The sequence below is a fragment of the Bombyx mori genome, chromosome 21 (assembly GCF_030269925.1).
Source record: "Bombyx mori chromosome 21, ASM3026992v2".
Classification (NCBI taxonomy): domain Eukaryota; kingdom Metazoa; phylum Arthropoda; class Insecta; order Lepidoptera; family Bombycidae; genus Bombyx; species Bombyx mori.
In genome coordinates this window covers 14124510-14144136 of record NC_085127.1, presented here as the reverse complement: position 1 = coordinate 14144136, position 19627 = coordinate 14124510, and the positions used below count along the sequence as shown (strand labels likewise).

The window sequence follows — 19627 nt, the reverse complement described above, 5'->3', positions numbered from 1 at the left end:
TAAGATCAGTCCGACAGAAGCACCCGCCGCCTGCGGACGTGCTCACCGACCATTCAATCGCCCGGCCATTGTTCGCCTGGTTTTATTGTTAGCCCGGCCTTTGTTCACCCGGCTTTTGTTCGTGGCACATCTGCCGACAAAGTGTGTTCCTGGAAGTGTTTGTTTTGTTTTGGTTTATTTTGTTGTTTCCTTTTTTTTGTTGTTCTTTCTTTTTCCTGCAGTAATTGTGCCGCATCGCCACCTGTGTTCAATCGAACCGCTAAGTACCGAGAAGTTGGGGCCTCGCCGCAAGGCGAGTGTGTTTAAGACCCGGGACAGCCCCACCTGGGTCAGACATCATGGAAGCTTTATTTTCAGAATTCCTCCGACTTCGCCACCCAAAGCTCACTTCTGAGTTTCTGGCTTTCAAGGCCGATCACGCCGTGAGCCCTCTCGCGGATTCCGCCGTGCTCGTCGCTCCCGCGTCGTACACCGCAGCGTCCGCCATGCCTGCCGCTCCCGCGTCGCCTATACTAGTGGGTAAAACTGCTGCGTCGTCCGCCGTGGCCGCTGCTCCCCTGGCGCGATCATCCGCGGCTTCCGTAGGGTCCGACGGACGTCCTGCATCTGCCCGTAGGTCGCCTGCTCCCGAGCCTGCTGCCTTCTCGTCCTCCGACTCTGACTCAGACATGGAGGTCGACCTCGCCCCCGCCTCATCGACGGATGGATTCACCCTGGTACAAAAGGGTAAGAAGCGCGCTGCGGAGTCCCGAGCTCCCGCGGCCGCTAAAATTATTAAAGCCGCGAACGCGTCGCGCCCTCGCCCTCCGACTCCCGTCGCTCCCCCTGCCCGTGCCACACCGTCGCCGCGTCCAGTGGCACAAAATAAAACTCAGACCCCTCCCCCGGTAATCCTTCAAGAGAAGGCAGCTTGGGACCGAGTTTCCTTGGCCCTTCAGGCCAAAAAAATTAATTTTATCAGCGCCCGTAACCTCGCGAACGGGATTCAAATTAAGTTAACGACACCCGATGACCATAGGGCCCTCTCAAGCTACCTCCGAAAGGAGCGTATAAGTTTCCACACTTATACGCTTCAGGAGGAGCGTGAACTTCGCGCGGTCATACGCGGCATCCCAAAGGAATTAGATGCCGATCTCGTCAAGGCCGACCTTCTAGAACAAGGTCTGCCGGTCAATTCCGTGCACCGCATGCACACAGGACGCGGGAGGGAGCCATACAATATGGTTCTCGTCGCTCTCCAGCCTACCCCCGAGGGCAAGCAAATTTTCAACGTACGAACAGTCTGTAGGCTTTCCGGAATAACCGTCGAAACCCCCCATAAAAAAGGCACTCCGAGCCAGTGCCATAACTGTCAGTTATACGGGCACTCTTCCCGTAATTGTCACGCGCGCTCCCGATGCGTCAAGTGTTTGGGCGATCACGCCACGAGCCTTTGCACTCGCGATCAAAAAACCGCTACGGAACCGCCTAGCTGCGTCCTGTGCCGAACACAGGGTCACCCCGCGAATTACCGTGGTTGCCCCCGAGCCCCTAAAATAAATCGCCGCGTCGCCCGCCAAAACCGCCTCCGAGCTTTCGGCCCAGACATCAAAGCCACGGTACCCTCTGTGCCGAAGGCTAAGCCTGCTTTCGTGCCGGCGTCGGTGCCCAGCGTCTCGGCCTGGGCTAAACCGTTGCCGTTCACGAACACGGCTACAACTCTCTCCCCCGCGACTCGTCCCACCCCCGCGATACGTCCCTCCCCCGCGACTCGTCCCTCCCCCGCGACCTGCCCTCCGACCGCGTCCGACAATCTCGCTCTAGCGATCGACTTTTTTCAGTCGATCAACTTTGATCGCGTTAATGCTTTGGGCGACGCCATTCGCGCCGCCTCCACTGCACAACACTTCATCGCCGTTGTGCAAGAATACGCTGACGTATACGCGTCGTTAAATACGTACGTCCTCCCCTCACTCCGCCGGTAATCAATGGCGTACATAAGTAGAATCAAGCCCCTATCCGTAACGATAGGATTTTTTAACGCTTACGGTCTCGCAAATCAACGTGATCAGGTTTGTGATTTTTTGCGTGACCATCAAATTGACATCTTTTTGGTGCAGGAGACCCTGCTTAAGCCCGCGCGCCGCGACCCTAAAATCGCGAACTACAACATGGTTAGGAACGACAGGCTCACTGCTCGTGGTGGTGGTACCGTCATTTACTATAGAAGAGCCCTGCATTGCGTCCCACTCGACCCCCCCGCGCTTTCTAACATCGAAGCATCAGTATGCCGAATCTCACTGACTGGACACGCGCCGATCGTTATCGCGTCCGTTTATCTTCCACCGGATAAAATTGTTCTAAGTAGTGATATTGAGGCGCTGCTCGGCATGGGAAGCTCTGTCATTCTGGCGGGTGACCTAAATTGTAAACACGTCAGGTGGAACTCTCACACCTCAACCCCTAATGGCAGGCGCCTCGACGCGTTAGTCGATGATCTCGCCTTCGATATCGTCGCTCCGCTGACCCCGACTCACTACCCGCTAAATATCGCGCATCGCCCGGATATACTCGACATAGCGTTATTAAAAAACGTAACTCTGCGCTTAAATTCGATTGAAGTAGTTTCAGAGTTAGATTCAGACCATCGTCCCGTCATTATGAAGCTCGGTCGCGCTCCCGATTCCGTTCCCGTCACGAGGACTGTGGTGGATTGGCACACGCTGGGCATCAGCCTTGCTGAATCTGATCCACCATCGCTTCCGTTTAGTCCGGACTCTATCCCGTCTCCTCAGGATACCGCTGAAGCCATAGACATCGTAACGTCACACATCACCTCGACATTAGATAGGTCATCGAAGCAAGTTGTAGCGGAGGACTTCCTTCACCGCTTCAAATTGCCCGATGATATTAGGGAACTCCTTAGAGCTAAGAACGCCTCGATCCGTGCGTACGATAGGTATCCTACCGCGGAAAATCGTATTCGAATGCGTGCCCTACAACGCGACGTAAAGTCTCGCATCACCGAAGTCCGAGATGCCAGATGGTCTGATTTCTTAGAAGGACTCGCGCCCTCTCAAAGGTCTTACTACCGCTTAGCTCGTACTCTCAAATCGGATACGGTAGTAACTATGCCCCCTCTCGTAGGCCCCTCAGGCCGACTCGCGGCGTTCGATGATGACGAAAAAGCAGAGCTGCTGGCCGATACATTGCAAGCCCAGTGCATGCCCAGCATTCAATCCGCGGACCCTGTTCATGTAGAATTAGTAGACAGTGAGGTAGAACGCAGAGCCTCCTTGCCACCCTTGGACGCGTTACTGCCCGTCACCTCAATGGAAGTTAAAGACCTGATCAAAGACCTACGTCCTCGCAAGGCTCCCGGTTCCGACGGTATATCTAACCGCGTTATTAAACTTTTACCCGTCCAACTCATCGTGATGTTGGCATCTATTTTCAATGCCGCTATGGCTAACTGTATTTTTCCCACGGTGTGGAAAGAAGCGGACGTTATCGGCATACACAAACCCGGTAAACCAAAAAATAATCCGACGAGTTATCGCCCGATTAGGCTCCTCATGTCTCTAGGCAAACTGTATGAGCGTCTGCTCTACAAACGCCTCAGAGACTTCGTCTCATCCAAGGGCATTCTCATCGATGAACAATTCGGATTCCGTGCAAATCACTCATGCGTACAACAGGTGCACCGCCTCACGGAGCACATTCTTGTGGGACTTAATCGACCAAAACCGTTATACACGGGAGCTCTCTTCTTCGACGTCGCAAAAGCGTTCGACAAAGTCTGGCACAACGGTTTGATTTTCAAACTATTCAACATGGGCGTGCCGGATAGTCTCGTGCTCATCATACGGGACTTCTTGTCGAACCGCTCTTTTCGATATCGAGTAGAGGGAACCCGCTCCTCCCCGCGACCACTCACGGCTGGAGTGCCGCAAGGCTCCGTTCTCTCTCCGCTCCTATTTAGTTTATTTATTAATGATATTCCCCGGTCGCCGCCGACCCAGCTAGCCTTATTCGCTGACGACACAACCGTTTACTACTCAAGTAGAAACAAGTCCCTAATCGCGAGTAAACTCCAGAGCGCAGCGTTAGCCCTCGGACAGTGGTTCCGAAAATGGCGCATAGACATCAACCCGGCGAAAAGCACAGCAGTGTTATTTCAAAGGGGAAACTCACCGCTTATTTCCTCCCGCATTAGGAGGAGAAATATCACTCCCCCGATCACCCTCTTCGGCCAACCTATACCCTGGGTCAGGAAGGTTAAGTACCTGGGAGTCACCCTGGATGCATCCATGACATTCCGCCCACACATAAAAACAGTCCGCAACCGTGCCGCATTCATTCTCGGCAGACTCTATCCCATGATCTGTAAGCGGAGTAAAATGTCCCTTCGGAACAAGGTGACACTTTACAAAACTTGCATAAGGCCCATCATGACTTACGCGAGTGTGGTGTTCGCTCACGCGGCCCGCACACACATAGACACCCTCCAATCCCTACAATCCCGCTTTTGCAGGTTAGCCGTCGGGGCTCCGTGGTTCGTGAGGAACGTTGACCTACACGACGACCTGGGCCTTGAATCAATCCAGAAGTACATGAAGTCAGCGTCGGAACGGTACTTCGATAAGGCCATGCGTCATGATAATCGCCTTATCGTTGCCGCCGCTGACTACTCACCGAATCCTGATCATGCAGGAGCCAGTCACCGTCGACGCCCTAGACACGTCCTTACGGATCCATCAGATCCAATAACCTTTGCATTAGATGCCTTCAGCTCTAATACTAGTAGCAGGCTTAGGGACCCCAGTAACCGTACTCGTCGAACTCGACAAAGAGGTCGACGTGCAACCTAGCCCATGCATCAGCCCGCTGAGTTTCTCGCCGGATCTTCTCAGCGGGTCGCGATTCCGATCCGGTAGTAGATTCATTCGCGAAGCAATTGCTCTTGAGTTGTTAGGTCTCCTTCGGAGGCGCTCGGGCAGCTGTTAGCAAATCCCACCCCTCCTGGCTGAGCCTTGCTCGCCCACTTGTCCTGGTGAAACTGGAAAGGCCTTCGGGCCACCAGTAATCTCTCAATCATAAAAAAAAAAAAAAAAAAAAGGAGAGTAAGATGAGGACTACCGACGTGACCTGGAGTGATGTCAAGGAGCAAGACAGGCCAGGCTCAAGTGGAGACGACTTGTGAGGGCCCTATGTACCAGCGGTGTGCCCTAGGACTACAATAACAATAATATCCGAGAGCTTTCATATGTCTTATATTATGTCCAGACCTCTATTTTGTAGTACTTATTTGTATTCGGTAGCGTTTATTAGTAATTAAAGTTGATTTACAAAAAAACGAAGTATTTAATATTTTTCCACTTTGAGAGGTATTCCACTTTGGTTACCTCGAAGTCAATTAACATTAGAAAACTGCTGCGTTGAAGTGGCTTGTGACAACCAGCCACCGGTAAAGGGAAGAAGGTTGTCTATTCATTTCTTTAGTCGAGAGGGAGGGAGGGGGGCGGTATTTAGTTACAGTTTTTTTCTTCTTGCTAACCTAGAGAATTATGTCAGCGTAACCGGGCGAGTAGGTGAGCTCACGGGTTCTAACCTGAGAACATTGCTAACACTGGCCCTAGCAAGAGCAGTGCTTCGCAGAATCTACCACCGGATCGGAAACGCGACCCACTGAGAAGATCCGGCGAGAAACTCATTGGGCTGTGTCTGTGGGTTAGTTCGCTCGTAGAACTCTTCGTCGTAATCGACGAGTATATTGATGGTTATGGACATCAGCAATGCCAGTGGCGCTGTACTACTACTTGCGAAAAAAATTTAATGCGCGGCTACTTTCAAGTGATTAATAAAAAATACTTTTGTAAATTCGGATTGTAGATCGGAAGCGACGGGTTCGAAGAGAACAGTGATTGGTGCTTGAGGTACCTAAAAGCACCGTTAGTGATTCGAGAGAATCCGAAATAATGTGTTTAGGGTGACGTCGACTGTTTACCATTCGGTCCGCAGGATGGCAATGTAGTTACCAGCGGCCACGACAAGAGGGTTTTCATGTCGCGCTGCTTTCTCGAAATGGCGCACTGATGTCGAATGTATATGCTTACTGATCAAGTTCAACTCCAAGACATCGTAAAGATCCACGTTCCTCACGAGCCATGGTGCTTCGACGGCTATCCTGCAAAAACGGGACTGAATGTCTGGAAGAGACTATAAATTAGTGCGGCGAACACTATACTTATATAGATCATGCCTGAAGGACGTATGCAAGTTTTGTAGAGTCACCTTATTACAAAGAGACAATCTACATTTTTTTTTATTGCTTAGATTGGTGGACGAGCTCACAGCCCTCCTGCTGTTAAGTGGTTACTTGAGCCCATAGACATCTACAACGTAAAGGCGCTACCCACCTTGAGATATAAGTTCCAGGGTCTCAGTATAGTTACAACGGCTGCCACTTCCCTTCAAACCGACGCGTTACTGCGTCATGGCAGAAATAGGCAGGGTGGTGGTACCTATCCGCGCGGACTCACAAGAGGTCCTAACACCAGTAAGTTACTTCGCTTAGTTTCAGAGTATGCAATATGTGTAGAGCGATACGGTTCACCATTGACGAAGATTCACTTATAAGACATCATCCGGACATCCAATCAGCAGTAATTGTCCAAGCACTAGGAACCTACATTACTTAGCACCAGATGGGAAATAAGCTCGACTGCCCGCCTATTTCTGCCGCGATATAAACTTAAATACGTAAAGTATTACAAACGCAAAGTATTGAAAATGTCCAACATTTTTAATACAATTTTCGTGGTACGTAAAACGTACAAACCCTAAAACTAATTAGGGAACGTACCCATACTACGTGACCCGTTTAGGAGGGGGAGCGGAGTCTAACATACTACGGTCAGTCACAGGAGCGGGGGGGTGGCTCAGGTTTTTGTCACGTAGTCGATTTTAGTGAGAGAAATCTCGTATTTTTTCGACCTATATTCGAATATAGCGCGCAGTGTTTAGCGCTTTGTAAACTCACACTACATAATTCACTAGTAATTTAAGTGTGCATGCAGTCTTATGCAATAAAGACGAGTATGAACCAATTTTTTTTTTTTTTCAATTTTTGCCTGTGAAATGATTAAAAATCATAATTATGAATTACTACGTGAAAACTAAAGGGGGAGAGGGGGGGTCTTGGCATATACTACGAGTGATCACCGAGGGGAGGGAGAGGTCGAAAAAACAAAAAAATAGGTCACGTAGTATGGGTACGTTCCCTTATGTCAAACTCGCGAAAACAGAAGAAATTTTTATATCAACATTAAACAATAACGCAGACTTCTGTCTTTCTTCTGTGCTATCACAACCTGGGCAGCAGCGTCTAGAGTGCTGTCCATGGACTAATGCAAATATTTAATATAAGACGGGCCCTGAGATCATAGCCATCGCAAATGTAACTAGTTTTATTTAACCAACTAATGTACCTACAGCAATGACGTCACAGCTTATGTACATATTTAGTGAGTATTTATATAATGTTCAGTTAGAGACACGTAGAGTATGAAAACACTGAATAACATGTTTGTGGTTCCAACGGTGATCCGTGTTTGCTTGAAGCGAACACTATCGCCTTACGAAGGATGATAATTCCGTGACTTCCACATTTGAAGAGACGTCTTCGGTAATGCGTTTATATTTTTTATTTCTTTGACGTCAAAAATCCGACTGGATATTCCTCGTCATCGGAACCATAAGAATTGTATATTTGTGGAATCTATATGTAAAGAAAAACCTCTTTGGTTTTAAATAGAATAATTCAAACTTTTTTTTCCTACCTAAGCTTGCCTTGAGAGCCTATATCAGCGTCGCCTTAACTAGTAGATGAGCTCACGGGGCTCAAACCTGATGATGTTGCTAACACGAACCCTAGCAAGGGCAGTACTTCGCAGAATCTACCACCGGATCGGAAACGCGACCCACTGAGAAGATCCGGCGAGAAACTCAGTGGGCTGTGTCTGAGGGTACAAACTTATAACGCGCACATCCCTATTTTTTCTCCTCGTGGGTCTTGGAGGGGTATGCTTGCGGGGAAGCGGCAGGGATGCCGCCGGCCGACCACTAAGTTTCGAGAAAGGAGTAATTTTTTTTTTCTTTTCTTTTTCCTACCTATTCTGATAGCCTTGAGAGGCAATTTCATCTTCTCCTTGACGTGTGTAGGTGAGCTCGCGGGGCTCTAACCAGGAGTGCTGTTAACACTGGCCCTAACAAGGCAGTGCTTCGGAGAGTCTACCATCGGGTCGGAAACGCGACCCACTCAGAAGATCCGGCGAAAAACTCAGTGGGCTGTGTCTATGAGTTAATTCGCTCGTCGAGCCTTTCGTCGCAAGCGACGGGTTCGACGGTGACGGTGACTTATTTTAGTGGTTCTTAACAGCACCGTTAGCGGATTTGGAGGATCCGTAATGACGTGTTTAGGGTGACGTCGACTGTTTACAATTCGGTCTACAGGATCGGGTATGAGGAATCACTATAGTCGATATACCAGTATCGAACTATACCTTACATCGACATAAAAAAAAATCAAAACTTAAACTGGGATAGTTTTAATTCGTTAAAAACTTACATAATATAATAATATTATTTAAAATATTAATTTGCATGTTGTTTTCGCATTTATGCTGCTTCCCCTATTTTTGTTGTAAAGCAGCAATTCCTTCCGGTTTCAAGGGTGGAACAGCCGTTATACTATAAAATGCAAATTTTGAGATAGATACTTTAAAACGCTGGTATTCATGTGTCAAAGCTTCGGTAACCACTTAAGATCTAGTTGGCTGTAGACTCGCTCACCAGATTGCAATAAAAATAAAAATACTTTGACCATGAGGGTCAAAATGGCGGACAGAGAGCATTGACTGCAAAATAAAATGATGGTCTTCATCTGTTCATTTAAAAAATAATTGTAAATATACCTGCTTCAACAAAAACCTACTTCAAATAGAAAAAAAAAAGATATTCCAAGACAAATTAATATACACTAAAAACAATAATCATCGAAATCGGTTGGCGTGATATTGAGTTATTCATCTATTTGTCGCGCACGTACTTAATGCAAATTTAAGACTTACATGGTTTTCTCATAGATACCTATCAGAACTGGACTAAATTGGGACCACACGGGAAACGTCAGCTTTCTAATAAAAAAGAATCGTCTAAATCGATTCACCCAGTCCAAAGTTATGAGGTAACAAACTTAGAAAAAAAGAACATACTGTCGAATTGAGAACCTCCTCCTTTATTGAAGTCCGTTAAAAAAGGGAAATAAAACCAACAAAAATACAATAACAATATATTCAAGAAGGATACAACAACACAGTAGGAACAATCAACAAATTTAACATTTGTGCATATCAATAGGTAATCCTACTTAGCACTTGATGTGTTGAATCTTTAGTTTCAGTTTCTAAGGGACGCTCAATCAGACATAATATTCTCTAAAGCCTTTGTGGGACATGAAATTATCGTCTAATCTGGGTAACGATAGTTTTTATTTTTATTAAATTGTTTAAATAGATAATCACTTACATGCATTGACATAATAATATAACGTTTATCTTCTCCACGATAACTTAAAGGATTGTAATCACTACATAGTATAAAACAAAGTCGCTTTCTCTGTCCCTATGTATGCTTAAATCTTTAAAACTACGCAACGGATTTTGATGCGGTTTTTTTTAATAGATAGAGTGTTTGAAGAGGAAGGTTTATATGAATAATAACATCCATTAAATAGTGGAGAAATCAATAATACATTACAGTTGCCGAAGCGAAGCGAGGGCGGGTCGCTAGTCTATTATAAAGTATTTGAATATATTAAACTTTTCAAATTACAAATCTTTGACCGAGGATTCTTCTTTAGGTTATGGATGTCGGAAACACGCATGCAATTTAAGAATGACTACACAATAAATAACGTGACTATCACCGAGAATCGAACCTGGATCACTGAAGTGGTCTAAATAAAACAGGAAGAGGTCTGAGCGCAAATTTTACATGCGATCAAACTATCTACTCGTATAAGCCTTACAAACTGATAATTGTAATTGATGATTAGCGGAAACATCGGAAAATTGTAAGGAAAAAATCTTTGGAAACATGAATTATTATTTTTTATTGCCCTTGTAGGCAGACGAGCATACGGCCCACCTGATGGTGAGTGGTTACCGTCGCCCATGGACTTCAGCAATGCCAGGGGCAGAGCCAAGTCGCTGCCTACCGTTGAGTACTCTCCACAAGCCTCGTTTGAAGAAGGACAAGTCATAGCGCTCGGGAAACATCGTGTTTGAAGTAATTGTAAACCTTCATTAATTCGCGGAGAATCAAATACTTTAGGATTACATATTGATAAGTACACAGAGTGACATTCATGTAACACAACCTAATTAGCAGCTAATTTAAATTACTAAAAATCACATCGAATCGTACATATTATTGAATATCGCTCAGTGAATCATTATTTTCCATCCGAAGTTTATGTGAATGCTGTTTTCAACATAGTTCATATACATTAACAGACATGGACTCGATAAATGCTTCTTATTGTTTTAATTTCAATTTTTGCCGTGCCCACTGGCGTGCAATAAGAGAGGCAAATGATGCCTTTTGACACACAACTGATTTTACTCGACTACGCCTTACTGGCAGCAAAATACTAAAAATTTTCCTGCATATTCTTGTGTCATTTTTGGATAAACACATCCAATTGTACTATGAGCCATTTTTAATTGAACTAATTAAGTTAATCTAAACGCATCATCGTCCGCCCACCGAAGTGCGGTCATCACTGAAATATACATACATAAATGCGGAGTTCTAATCTGTTCAAAATTTAGGTAACTTAGAAATTTCTTGTTTGAATATTCATTTTTAATGAAAGCCTTAATCGCGCAAATCTCATTTTCTTAAACTTTGACCTTGAATAAAAACAATTCCGTACACGGGAATGATGGGGAACTTTTAAATATTATTTATAATTATGTTTCGAACAATTTTGCTGATTTTCAGCTTTTTGGGATTTTATGTACCTTCACTCTCATTTTTTGGTCTAAATTGACCGGACTAATAGTATCATTGAAACATAATTAAGATTACCAAAACCAAACAAATAAAAAAGATACATTTATTAAAATTAATTATCAGTTGAATAAATAATAATAATAATAATAATAAAGATCATTTATTGCCTTTCACATCATAAAATGAAATACAAAAAAAAGAAAAGCAAAAAAAAGAGAAAAAGGCAAAAGGAGGTGGCTCAGCTATTGCTGTTCAAGGTTGATAAATTGAACAGCGCTGATTTTCAGTCACCCCCGTTTCCCTTTGGTTCTTTGCGGGAATGAAGACTCCGTACGTGTGTACATACTCAGAATATGATATAAATTAGTAAAATTAGTAAATTATAAAAATTTAAGAAAAAACAAAATAAAAATCAAATTAAATGGTGAACCCGAAAACAAAACCAAAAATTTAAGAAAAAAACAAAACAAAAATCAAATTAAATGCATTTAAAATATTCCATTCAACTGATACTCATTTTGAACCAACCATTATTATTATTTTTATTGTTATTTAGTCCGCAAGTGAACCATAGTACAATGGTTCAAGTACCGACAGTCATAACAGTCTGTTATTATATAGATAGTTTAAATAATGCCGCTGGGCTAGGTCGCAGAACACACAGAGCTTTTGTATATTTGCATATGTGGGTTTGTACAAGTTACTAAAAACAAATAATCACTGAACGATATTTTCGATTGAGCAATAATTATACATAAAAATAAAATGATAGTCCAAAATAGTTTTGTAGTTAGGTTTAGTAGCAAACATTACTTGTAACACTAACAGATAAATAGTTTTCCAATGCAATGAATAATGCAAGTTGTACTTATTGGCTTATTCGGGAGAGATCTGTTTGATTTCGAACACAATTATTATAAACAGTACGATCGTATATCACAATTGAGCGAGTAATTAGAAATTAATGTTTATTTGGCGCTATTGGATCGAGCATACATTTTTGAAAATTTAATGATACGGAAATTTTTCATCACACAAAGTTTAAACTGTATAGATAGTTGAAAATCTATTTCTTTTAAGCGACATTTCGCTTAACACGCGACCTTTATCTTTGTGCCACTAATTTCGTAATGTAATATCGCCCTAAATTCAAGTGATAAAAAAGATGTCGTTAAAAACTTGTAGGTAATCGTTAGCCGATTTTACCGACTGTACATTTTCTGCTAGTTGTATTAGCGCTCATTAAAAAAAAACAATTATTCATTTTGTAGAAATGTAACCGGCCGATTTGCCACGGGAAATCGTAATAACAAATCTATATCTGACATATATAACATCTCCTAATCAGCCCAGTATTGTACAGCTAACTTCAAATTACCCACACAATTCTGTTACGTCATTCTGTGAAATTTAAAATACAAAGTTTAGCGAAATTCGACGGACCTCTCCGAACAACTTCTATATATATTTTTTTAATAAATAGAATTAATTTTATTTATAACAATAACAATTTAAGACAGTGCTTAAAAAATCGCTAATTTATTTCCTGGAGTTTTTTTTTTTTTTTTTTTTTTTTTTTTTATTGCTTAGATGTGTGGACGAGCTCACAGCCCACCTGGTGTTAAGTGGTTACTGGAGCCCATGACACCTACAACGTAAATGCGCCACACACCTTGAGATATAGTTCTAAGGTCTCAGTATAGTCACAACGGCTGCCCCACCCTTCAAACCGAAACGCATTACTGCTTCACGGCAGAAATAGGCGGGGCGGTGGTACCTACCCGTGCGGACTCACAAGAGGTCCTACCACCAGTAATTACGCAAATTATAAATTTTGCGGGTTTGATTTTTATTGCACGATGTTATTCCTTCACCGTGGAAGTCAATCGTGAACATTTGCTGAGTACGTATTTCATTAGAAAAATTGGTACCCGCCAGCGGGATTCGAACACCGGTGCATCGCTCGATACGAATGCACCGGACGTCTTATCCTTTAGGCCACGACGACTTCAATTTTATTTGTACTAGCTATTATTTTCGTATTGTCAGATTCATATTATAGCTTTAGTTTTAAATATTGAATTTAAACATAACAAATATTCTGTAAAAAAAAAATTGACATTGAAATGGATAAGTTTATTTTATTTTTGTGTGTGTGTGTGTTTTTTAAATCTCAGTTTAAAGGTATGATTCCGATACTAATGGCAGATTGCAGCGTGACTAATGTCTGCTGCAGTCCGTATGCGACACTATGAATTCGTGTTTAAGAATTCTTATGATTTTTTTTTATTGCTTAGATGAGTGGACGAGCTCACAGCTCACCTGGTGTTAAGTGGTTACTGGAGCCCATAGACATCTACAACGTAAATGCGCCACCCACCTTGAGATATAAGTTCTAAGGTCTCAATTATAGTTACATGTTACATTAGTTACATTAATGTCAAGTACGGCGATACTGTCGCTCGGTTTTGCACAAATTGCTGCAAACTATTACGGTTCGCCGCCAGTGTCGGAATCACACCTTAAAAAGAAATGATCTTCCCATTGAAATGTTTATTAAAATTCTGAAAAATTTTAAAAATTTAAATTTTAATTTTTTAATAAGTAAAAATTAAATTTGAATATTTTAAATTCCGAGCGTCGGAATACCGACGATTAGCACAGTTTGATTATAGGTATTATGTATTAATCTATACGACCGTGCGTTAGCGCTCTCATGTACATAAGTTAATAACATTTATAAATATCCATTTAAAAATTATTTTGTTGCGAAATTTAGCATTGATTTTTGTATTTTTTTCAGTTAAAGATTTTTATTAAACATCTTTTAGTAACTTCTGTAAAATGTGTGAAAATAAGCTCAGAATACAAAAACAGTTAAGAACCCAACTTAGCTTGTTTTTTTGGTACACGTTTAGTGTCTTAATTTAGTCGGATTTTTGGATGCATTTAGTATAATATTAGATATTTATTTTTATCGTGCGATTATAGTGACGTACCGAATATTATAGTATCAATAACCAGAACTATCACTAGCCGTATTCGAGAGCCACCGTACACAGATTCATCTATCTCACAGCACACAGAAGAGGTAGTTTCGGAAATAGTTATTAATCTCTAAATACAATTTACTTATTAATTCGATTAAAGAAAGAAAAAAAAAACATCTTATTATTTTATTCATAAGAAACATTAGTTTAGAAGGTTCTATTAACGATAATATTATAATCGACACCCATTTATTTCATAAGAGGTAATTTCAAGTCGTAAATTTTATGTTTTCAGTAATACACACATACGTGCACAACTTACGTACTAATGAGGCAATTAATCACAAGTTTAGGAAGGAAGACGATTTACAGAGAGAGAAAAAAAACGTATAATAAATATATATATTACATTAATTGTTAATTTTGAATCAGAAGCAAAAGGTCCGGTTACTCAATCATCACTTGCCGAAATATTTTGAGAAATGCCTAGATATTCGTACCGTTGCAGCCGTAATTAGTGACGATGAGAGCCATCTTTTGGCTGATAGCGGAACTGTCAAATAGTGAAAACCAGCCTTTCCCAAATACGAGCGCTAACGCCCCCTTTTGGGCGCTGCAGGGTTAAAGGGGGCGAATAATTACGATGTCTGTTTACAATGTAAATTGTTTAAATGTATACATATATATAAATGTATACATCGTACTGTAATTAACGCCATCTAGTAGGGTGCGGACGAACATTCAGAAGACGATGGAGAACTCATTAGAGATAATATTCACGTCGATTACGACGAAGAGTTCAACATGCAACCTAACCCATAGACACAGCCCAGCTTCTCGCCGGATCTTCTCAGTGGATGGTGATTCCGATCCGGTGATAGACCCTGCTTTTTTTTCATACCTATGCTGATAGCCTTGAGAGGCTATATCAGTGTTACTCTATCGTGTAGGTGAGCTCTCGGGACTCAAACCGGAGGTGTGGCTAACATCTACCACAGGATCGGAAACGCAGCCCACTGAGAAGATCCGTCGAAAAACTCAGTGGGCTTAGATTCTGCGAAGCACTGTTCTTGCTAGGGTGTGTTAGCCAATTCTCTCAGGTTGAGCCCCATGAGCTCACCCATTCGTCAGAACGTAGTTGGGATAGCCCCTTAAGCTAATAACGATTAGATAGGGGGGTGTGTAGTATCGCATATCTTGTTTTATTTTTATTTTTTGTTAAAATACGATAATAATAATAAAAAAACAGAAGGTTTATGTAGATACGTATTTAAAGATCTCAAGCTAACACACTACATATTATATTTGAAACATATTTTTTTCCTACCTATACTGATAGCCTTGAGAGGCTATAATTTCAGCTTCAACCTACCGTTTGTAGGTGAGCTCTAGGGGCTCAAACCGGAGAGTTGCTAACACTGTTTCTAGCAAGAGCAGTGCTTCGCAGAATCTACCATCGGATCGGAAACGCGACCCACTGAGAAGATCCCGCGAGAAACTCAGTGGGCTGTGTCTATGGGTTAATTCGCTCGTCGAACCCTTCGTCGCAAGCGACGGATTCGACGAGGACGGTGACCGGTATGAAACAATAAGCGGCTTTTGTAGTTCAGAGCGGTCTGTTTTGGGAACTTTACAGCGATAAGGCAATTTCATTTTTATTACGCATATCCTCCAAAAAATCACCGAGCCTATATCTAAGCAATAAATAATTAGGCTTTTAATTAATTTGGTGGTAGGCTAAGCTCACTTCGTACAATTCAAATTCGTGTGATTAAAATCATCTACATCTCAAAATAAAACGGGCTTATGCTCACTTGTATGCTAAAAGATTTAAAGCTTTATGTCCAAATAGCGCGATCGAATTTTAATTATTTTTATTGCAAGACTGATTTGACCATTTGCTTCTGACAACAATATCGGCCTACGCGATACCTACAAGACAATAATGTAAGACCGCCTTAGAGTGACAAAAGTTAAAAACGTGCGAGTCTAAATTCAAATGAAAAAAGACATCAATCAAAATTTGTTCTAATACTTAGTAATTATTTTATAAAATTTTCAAATAGCCCAATTTCAATGGCCAACAACGTTAATACTATCTTAATGATAATCGACAAAAATGTTATAATTAATCACAATCCAATTATAACATAGGACTTTATTGACACATTATTACACTCAAATAACGCTTTTGATTGGTCTATACTTTTGAATAGATAGCTAAGTGCTCATAATGAGCACTCATGAGCAATTCCACGACGGTTATGAGCAGCAAATATCCTATGGAATTGTGATTAATTACAATACTCAACGATATTACAACGCTAACATTAAATGATATAGAAAAGGACATAGAAAAGACTTACAGGCGATTTTATTCTCACTTTCGAATCACTTTACGTTATATCAGACGCGACGACCTCACCCTGGAGACCTCAACAATTTATGAACATATGTATATGTAATATATGTATATAATGATTCAACCATTATAACGGAAATGCTTCGTCACACGCACGAGCTTTCTATTAAAACATATTTTGTACTTTTTGAGAAAATCTTCGAATCTTCACTGATCTCTTTTGCGAAATAATGTCTCATCTTTTTTTTGTTTGGAATTTACAAATGCATCTACATTTCGTTATCACCCGGAAATACTTTCGAAATATTTTTCTAATCTATACTAAATGACAGAATATTAAAAGATATTAAATTAAATTGTTATAATAAACTTTTTTTATCATTATAACCTTAATTCACAAAAGAAAAAAACTAACCTATCGAAATTACAACGACTTAAAAAAGAAATCGAACGCGCATCATTTTGACTCGATCACGAAATACAAAATATTTACAATAGTTTTTTTTTATAACGTTCGTAGGTATTTAGCGAATATCTTATAAATCAATAACATTTTAAATGACTACTTACAAACTTAAGACGTGTTGAGGGGCATTAAGAACGAGATTTGAAGAATTCTTAAAAACTAACCTCAAAGTTACTCGTAATTTGAAGCGTGACAGTTGAACGGGGAATGTGTGTGTAAAGATATAAAAGCAGTCGAAATGTTTTGTAACAACCATCGTTAACAATCAACAACCATATTGATAAATTACGAAAACCATGGTCACATCTTCATGGCGAACTATATATATACATATAAACAACGTTTAGTCTTGTAGAAGTCTTATGGATTATGACAAGATTGATATACAACCCACAGGGTATAAACACGCTGAGAGCGTTTTGTAAACATCTATTATATATACAAAAGGTTTCTTTAATGCTTTTTCTTTTTTTTTTTTAACGCATCGATATATTACCACGTAATTTTGTGTTTTCACAAGGAGCATTGACGTTTTTGTATTATGATTACTTTTTTTTTGAGATTTTTTAACAATTTGATATGTAAAGGTGATATTTAAATGTACATTCATTTATAACTAATTGACGAAGAACATTTTTAAAAAATATATTTTTTGTTGTTGCTTGTAGTAGGTACGTGATTTTTTTTTTAATGACAATAAGTATCGTGACCAGTAAAGTCATATGTTTTAGTAATTTTGTAATTTTAATTTTTAATTAGAACACGCATATTTTATGCTCATAAGCGCTCACAAGCTCATAAAATAGTTTTCATATACATTTATTAATAATATGATAACTAACACTCCAAAGTTTTAGTTATTTTTTTTATAGCAACAGTTTATAATAAAATGTATTAACATTTATTTACCTATTTGTACCTAATACTATACATAGCTGAAATGTGAAAATATCATTTCAATTTTTTTTTTGTCACACTTCACTAAAGAATTTTATCTATATAGGTTTTAATCAGTAATTTAGTTTTAATTTTTAGGTGACATTCCAACAATCTTAGGCCATAATGTATGGTGGTTTTGAAAGTTTTTATGCTTGCCATTATTCTTATTTTGAGTTAAGTCAAAAAACTTCTTATATTTTAGAAACTTGATGTGAATTTAAGTGGATTAAGTCTAGGACGTAGCAAAAAAATGGTGCGCATGCAGATTGGTGCAGGTGAAAGAAGCTATACTTCTAAATTGTATCTTTTCTCTTTAGCCGTAACGAATCTGTCGTGAGCTAAATTTTACTCATGACGCGCCTTAAGAAGATTTACTTCAATAAAAAACACATTCGATACAACTTTGTTTTGAAATGCTAATTTTAAATTTTTTTTACGTCTAACAACAGTAATATTAGAAAAATTAGTTACTATTTGTAATAAAATATACTATAACAGTATTTCCCGTACTTTTGTTAGAATTATTTTATTCAAATCAGACTTGCAGTCAAAGAATAATGTTATGGTAAGTAATCTGTAGTTGCCGTGGGTAATCTATGTATTCTATATCAACTGTCATTGCAATAAAATTCATTTTTATAGGTTAAAGAGGGCAAAAGTAAGGAGCACCATCTCAGTGTATTAAAAAGTGTCAATGAAGGTGGCGCCACAGTAGCAAGTGGAAAGATTTTACTAACAGCGCTATAAACACCACATTTTACTCTGTTTAAAACTGCTATATTCTATTTTCAGTTCCTACACTAGCGCTATTGCGGTAAGTCTTCAAACAATAGCTTGCTGTTGACAGGGGGATAGTTTTTCAACTTAGCCCCTATACAATATGGTACTCTTTATCCCTACCCTCCATAGATTATGAGGAAATGTCTGTCTGCACAACCGTCAGAAGTTTCACTATGAATTTATTTTAATACTAGGCTTATTTGAAAGCAGTTTTGATTGACGCGGCCTAAATCTGTAGTCAGGCAACTTGAGTCACACGTCCACTAAGAACAGTTTCAGTGAAGCGAGTTTTCATGTTGACTGTTTTGAATTCTTCATAGCTGTTTTACCTCAATAACTAACTAAGACACTAAAAGTAGGTGATTTTTATTATACACGAAGAAGTGATACAGAAACGTTTTCGTGGTGCACTAAGAAACTGTGTGCTTAGTACGAGCTTTTTAATGTTCTCGATAGCGTAAAAGTTAACTCAAATTTTTATACAGTTGGAACAGCGCCTCTAGCGGAAAACCCAGGTAAACGTTAAAACGGTAAACTTTTACGCTATCGAGATCGTTAAAAAGCTCACACTATGCACACTGAAGCGAGTCTCGTTCACAACTACCCGCACTGTGGAGTGAACTCAAATATTTTACAAGCGTCATTATTTTCCCGCGCAATATTATCAAGCGTTTTTCATTTAGAAAAGTTGAACTAAGCGACTTTTTTTTGCACAAGAAGTTTAAATAATTAAATTTCACACAATGTCCGATTATTATGTGTCTATATTATTATTATTATGTGTCTATGTATAGACAGCGTATGCTAAGCCAAGCGCGCGTGCGGCTCAGCGCTCGTGCCGGAGCGGCGCCAGCGCGGCGAGCGAGGCGCGGCGCCGGCGCTAGGACGCGGGGGAGCTCAGCCCCGCGCCCGACCCGCGCGCCGCCCGCGGCTCCAGCTCCAGCGACAGCGTGTACTGCCGCTCCTCGGGGATGATCAGCGACCGCTCAAGCAGGAAGTCGCACACCTGCCACGGGACAACCAGCTCGCGTT

At 40.9% G+C, this 19627-nt stretch overlaps 1 protein-coding gene and 1 long non-coding RNA gene across 2 annotated transcripts in view; one reads left to right on the top strand and one right to left on the bottom strand.

Annotated features, from left to right (window-relative positions):
- LOC134200896 (uncharacterized) overlaps window positions 1-7088 on the top strand; it is a 279918-nt gene extending 272830 nt beyond the window's left edge. The window contains exon 2 of the long non-coding RNA XR_009976005.1: window positions 5099-7088. This is a non-coding gene — a long non-coding RNA (uncharacterized LOC134200896). The remainder of the gene's footprint in view (window positions 1-5098) is intronic.
- A 5522-nt stretch (window positions 7089-12610) lies between these two features.
- LOC101743588 (ras-specific guanine nucleotide-releasing factor 1) overlaps window positions 12611-19627 on the bottom strand; it is a 53920-nt gene continuing 46903 nt past the window's right edge. The window contains exon 35 of the mRNA XM_062674797.1: window positions 12611-19601. Coding sequence (XP_062530781.1) covers window positions 19476-19601 — 126 coding nt within the window. The 3' untranslated portion in view covers window positions 12611-19475. The remainder of the gene's footprint in view (window positions 19602-19627) is intronic.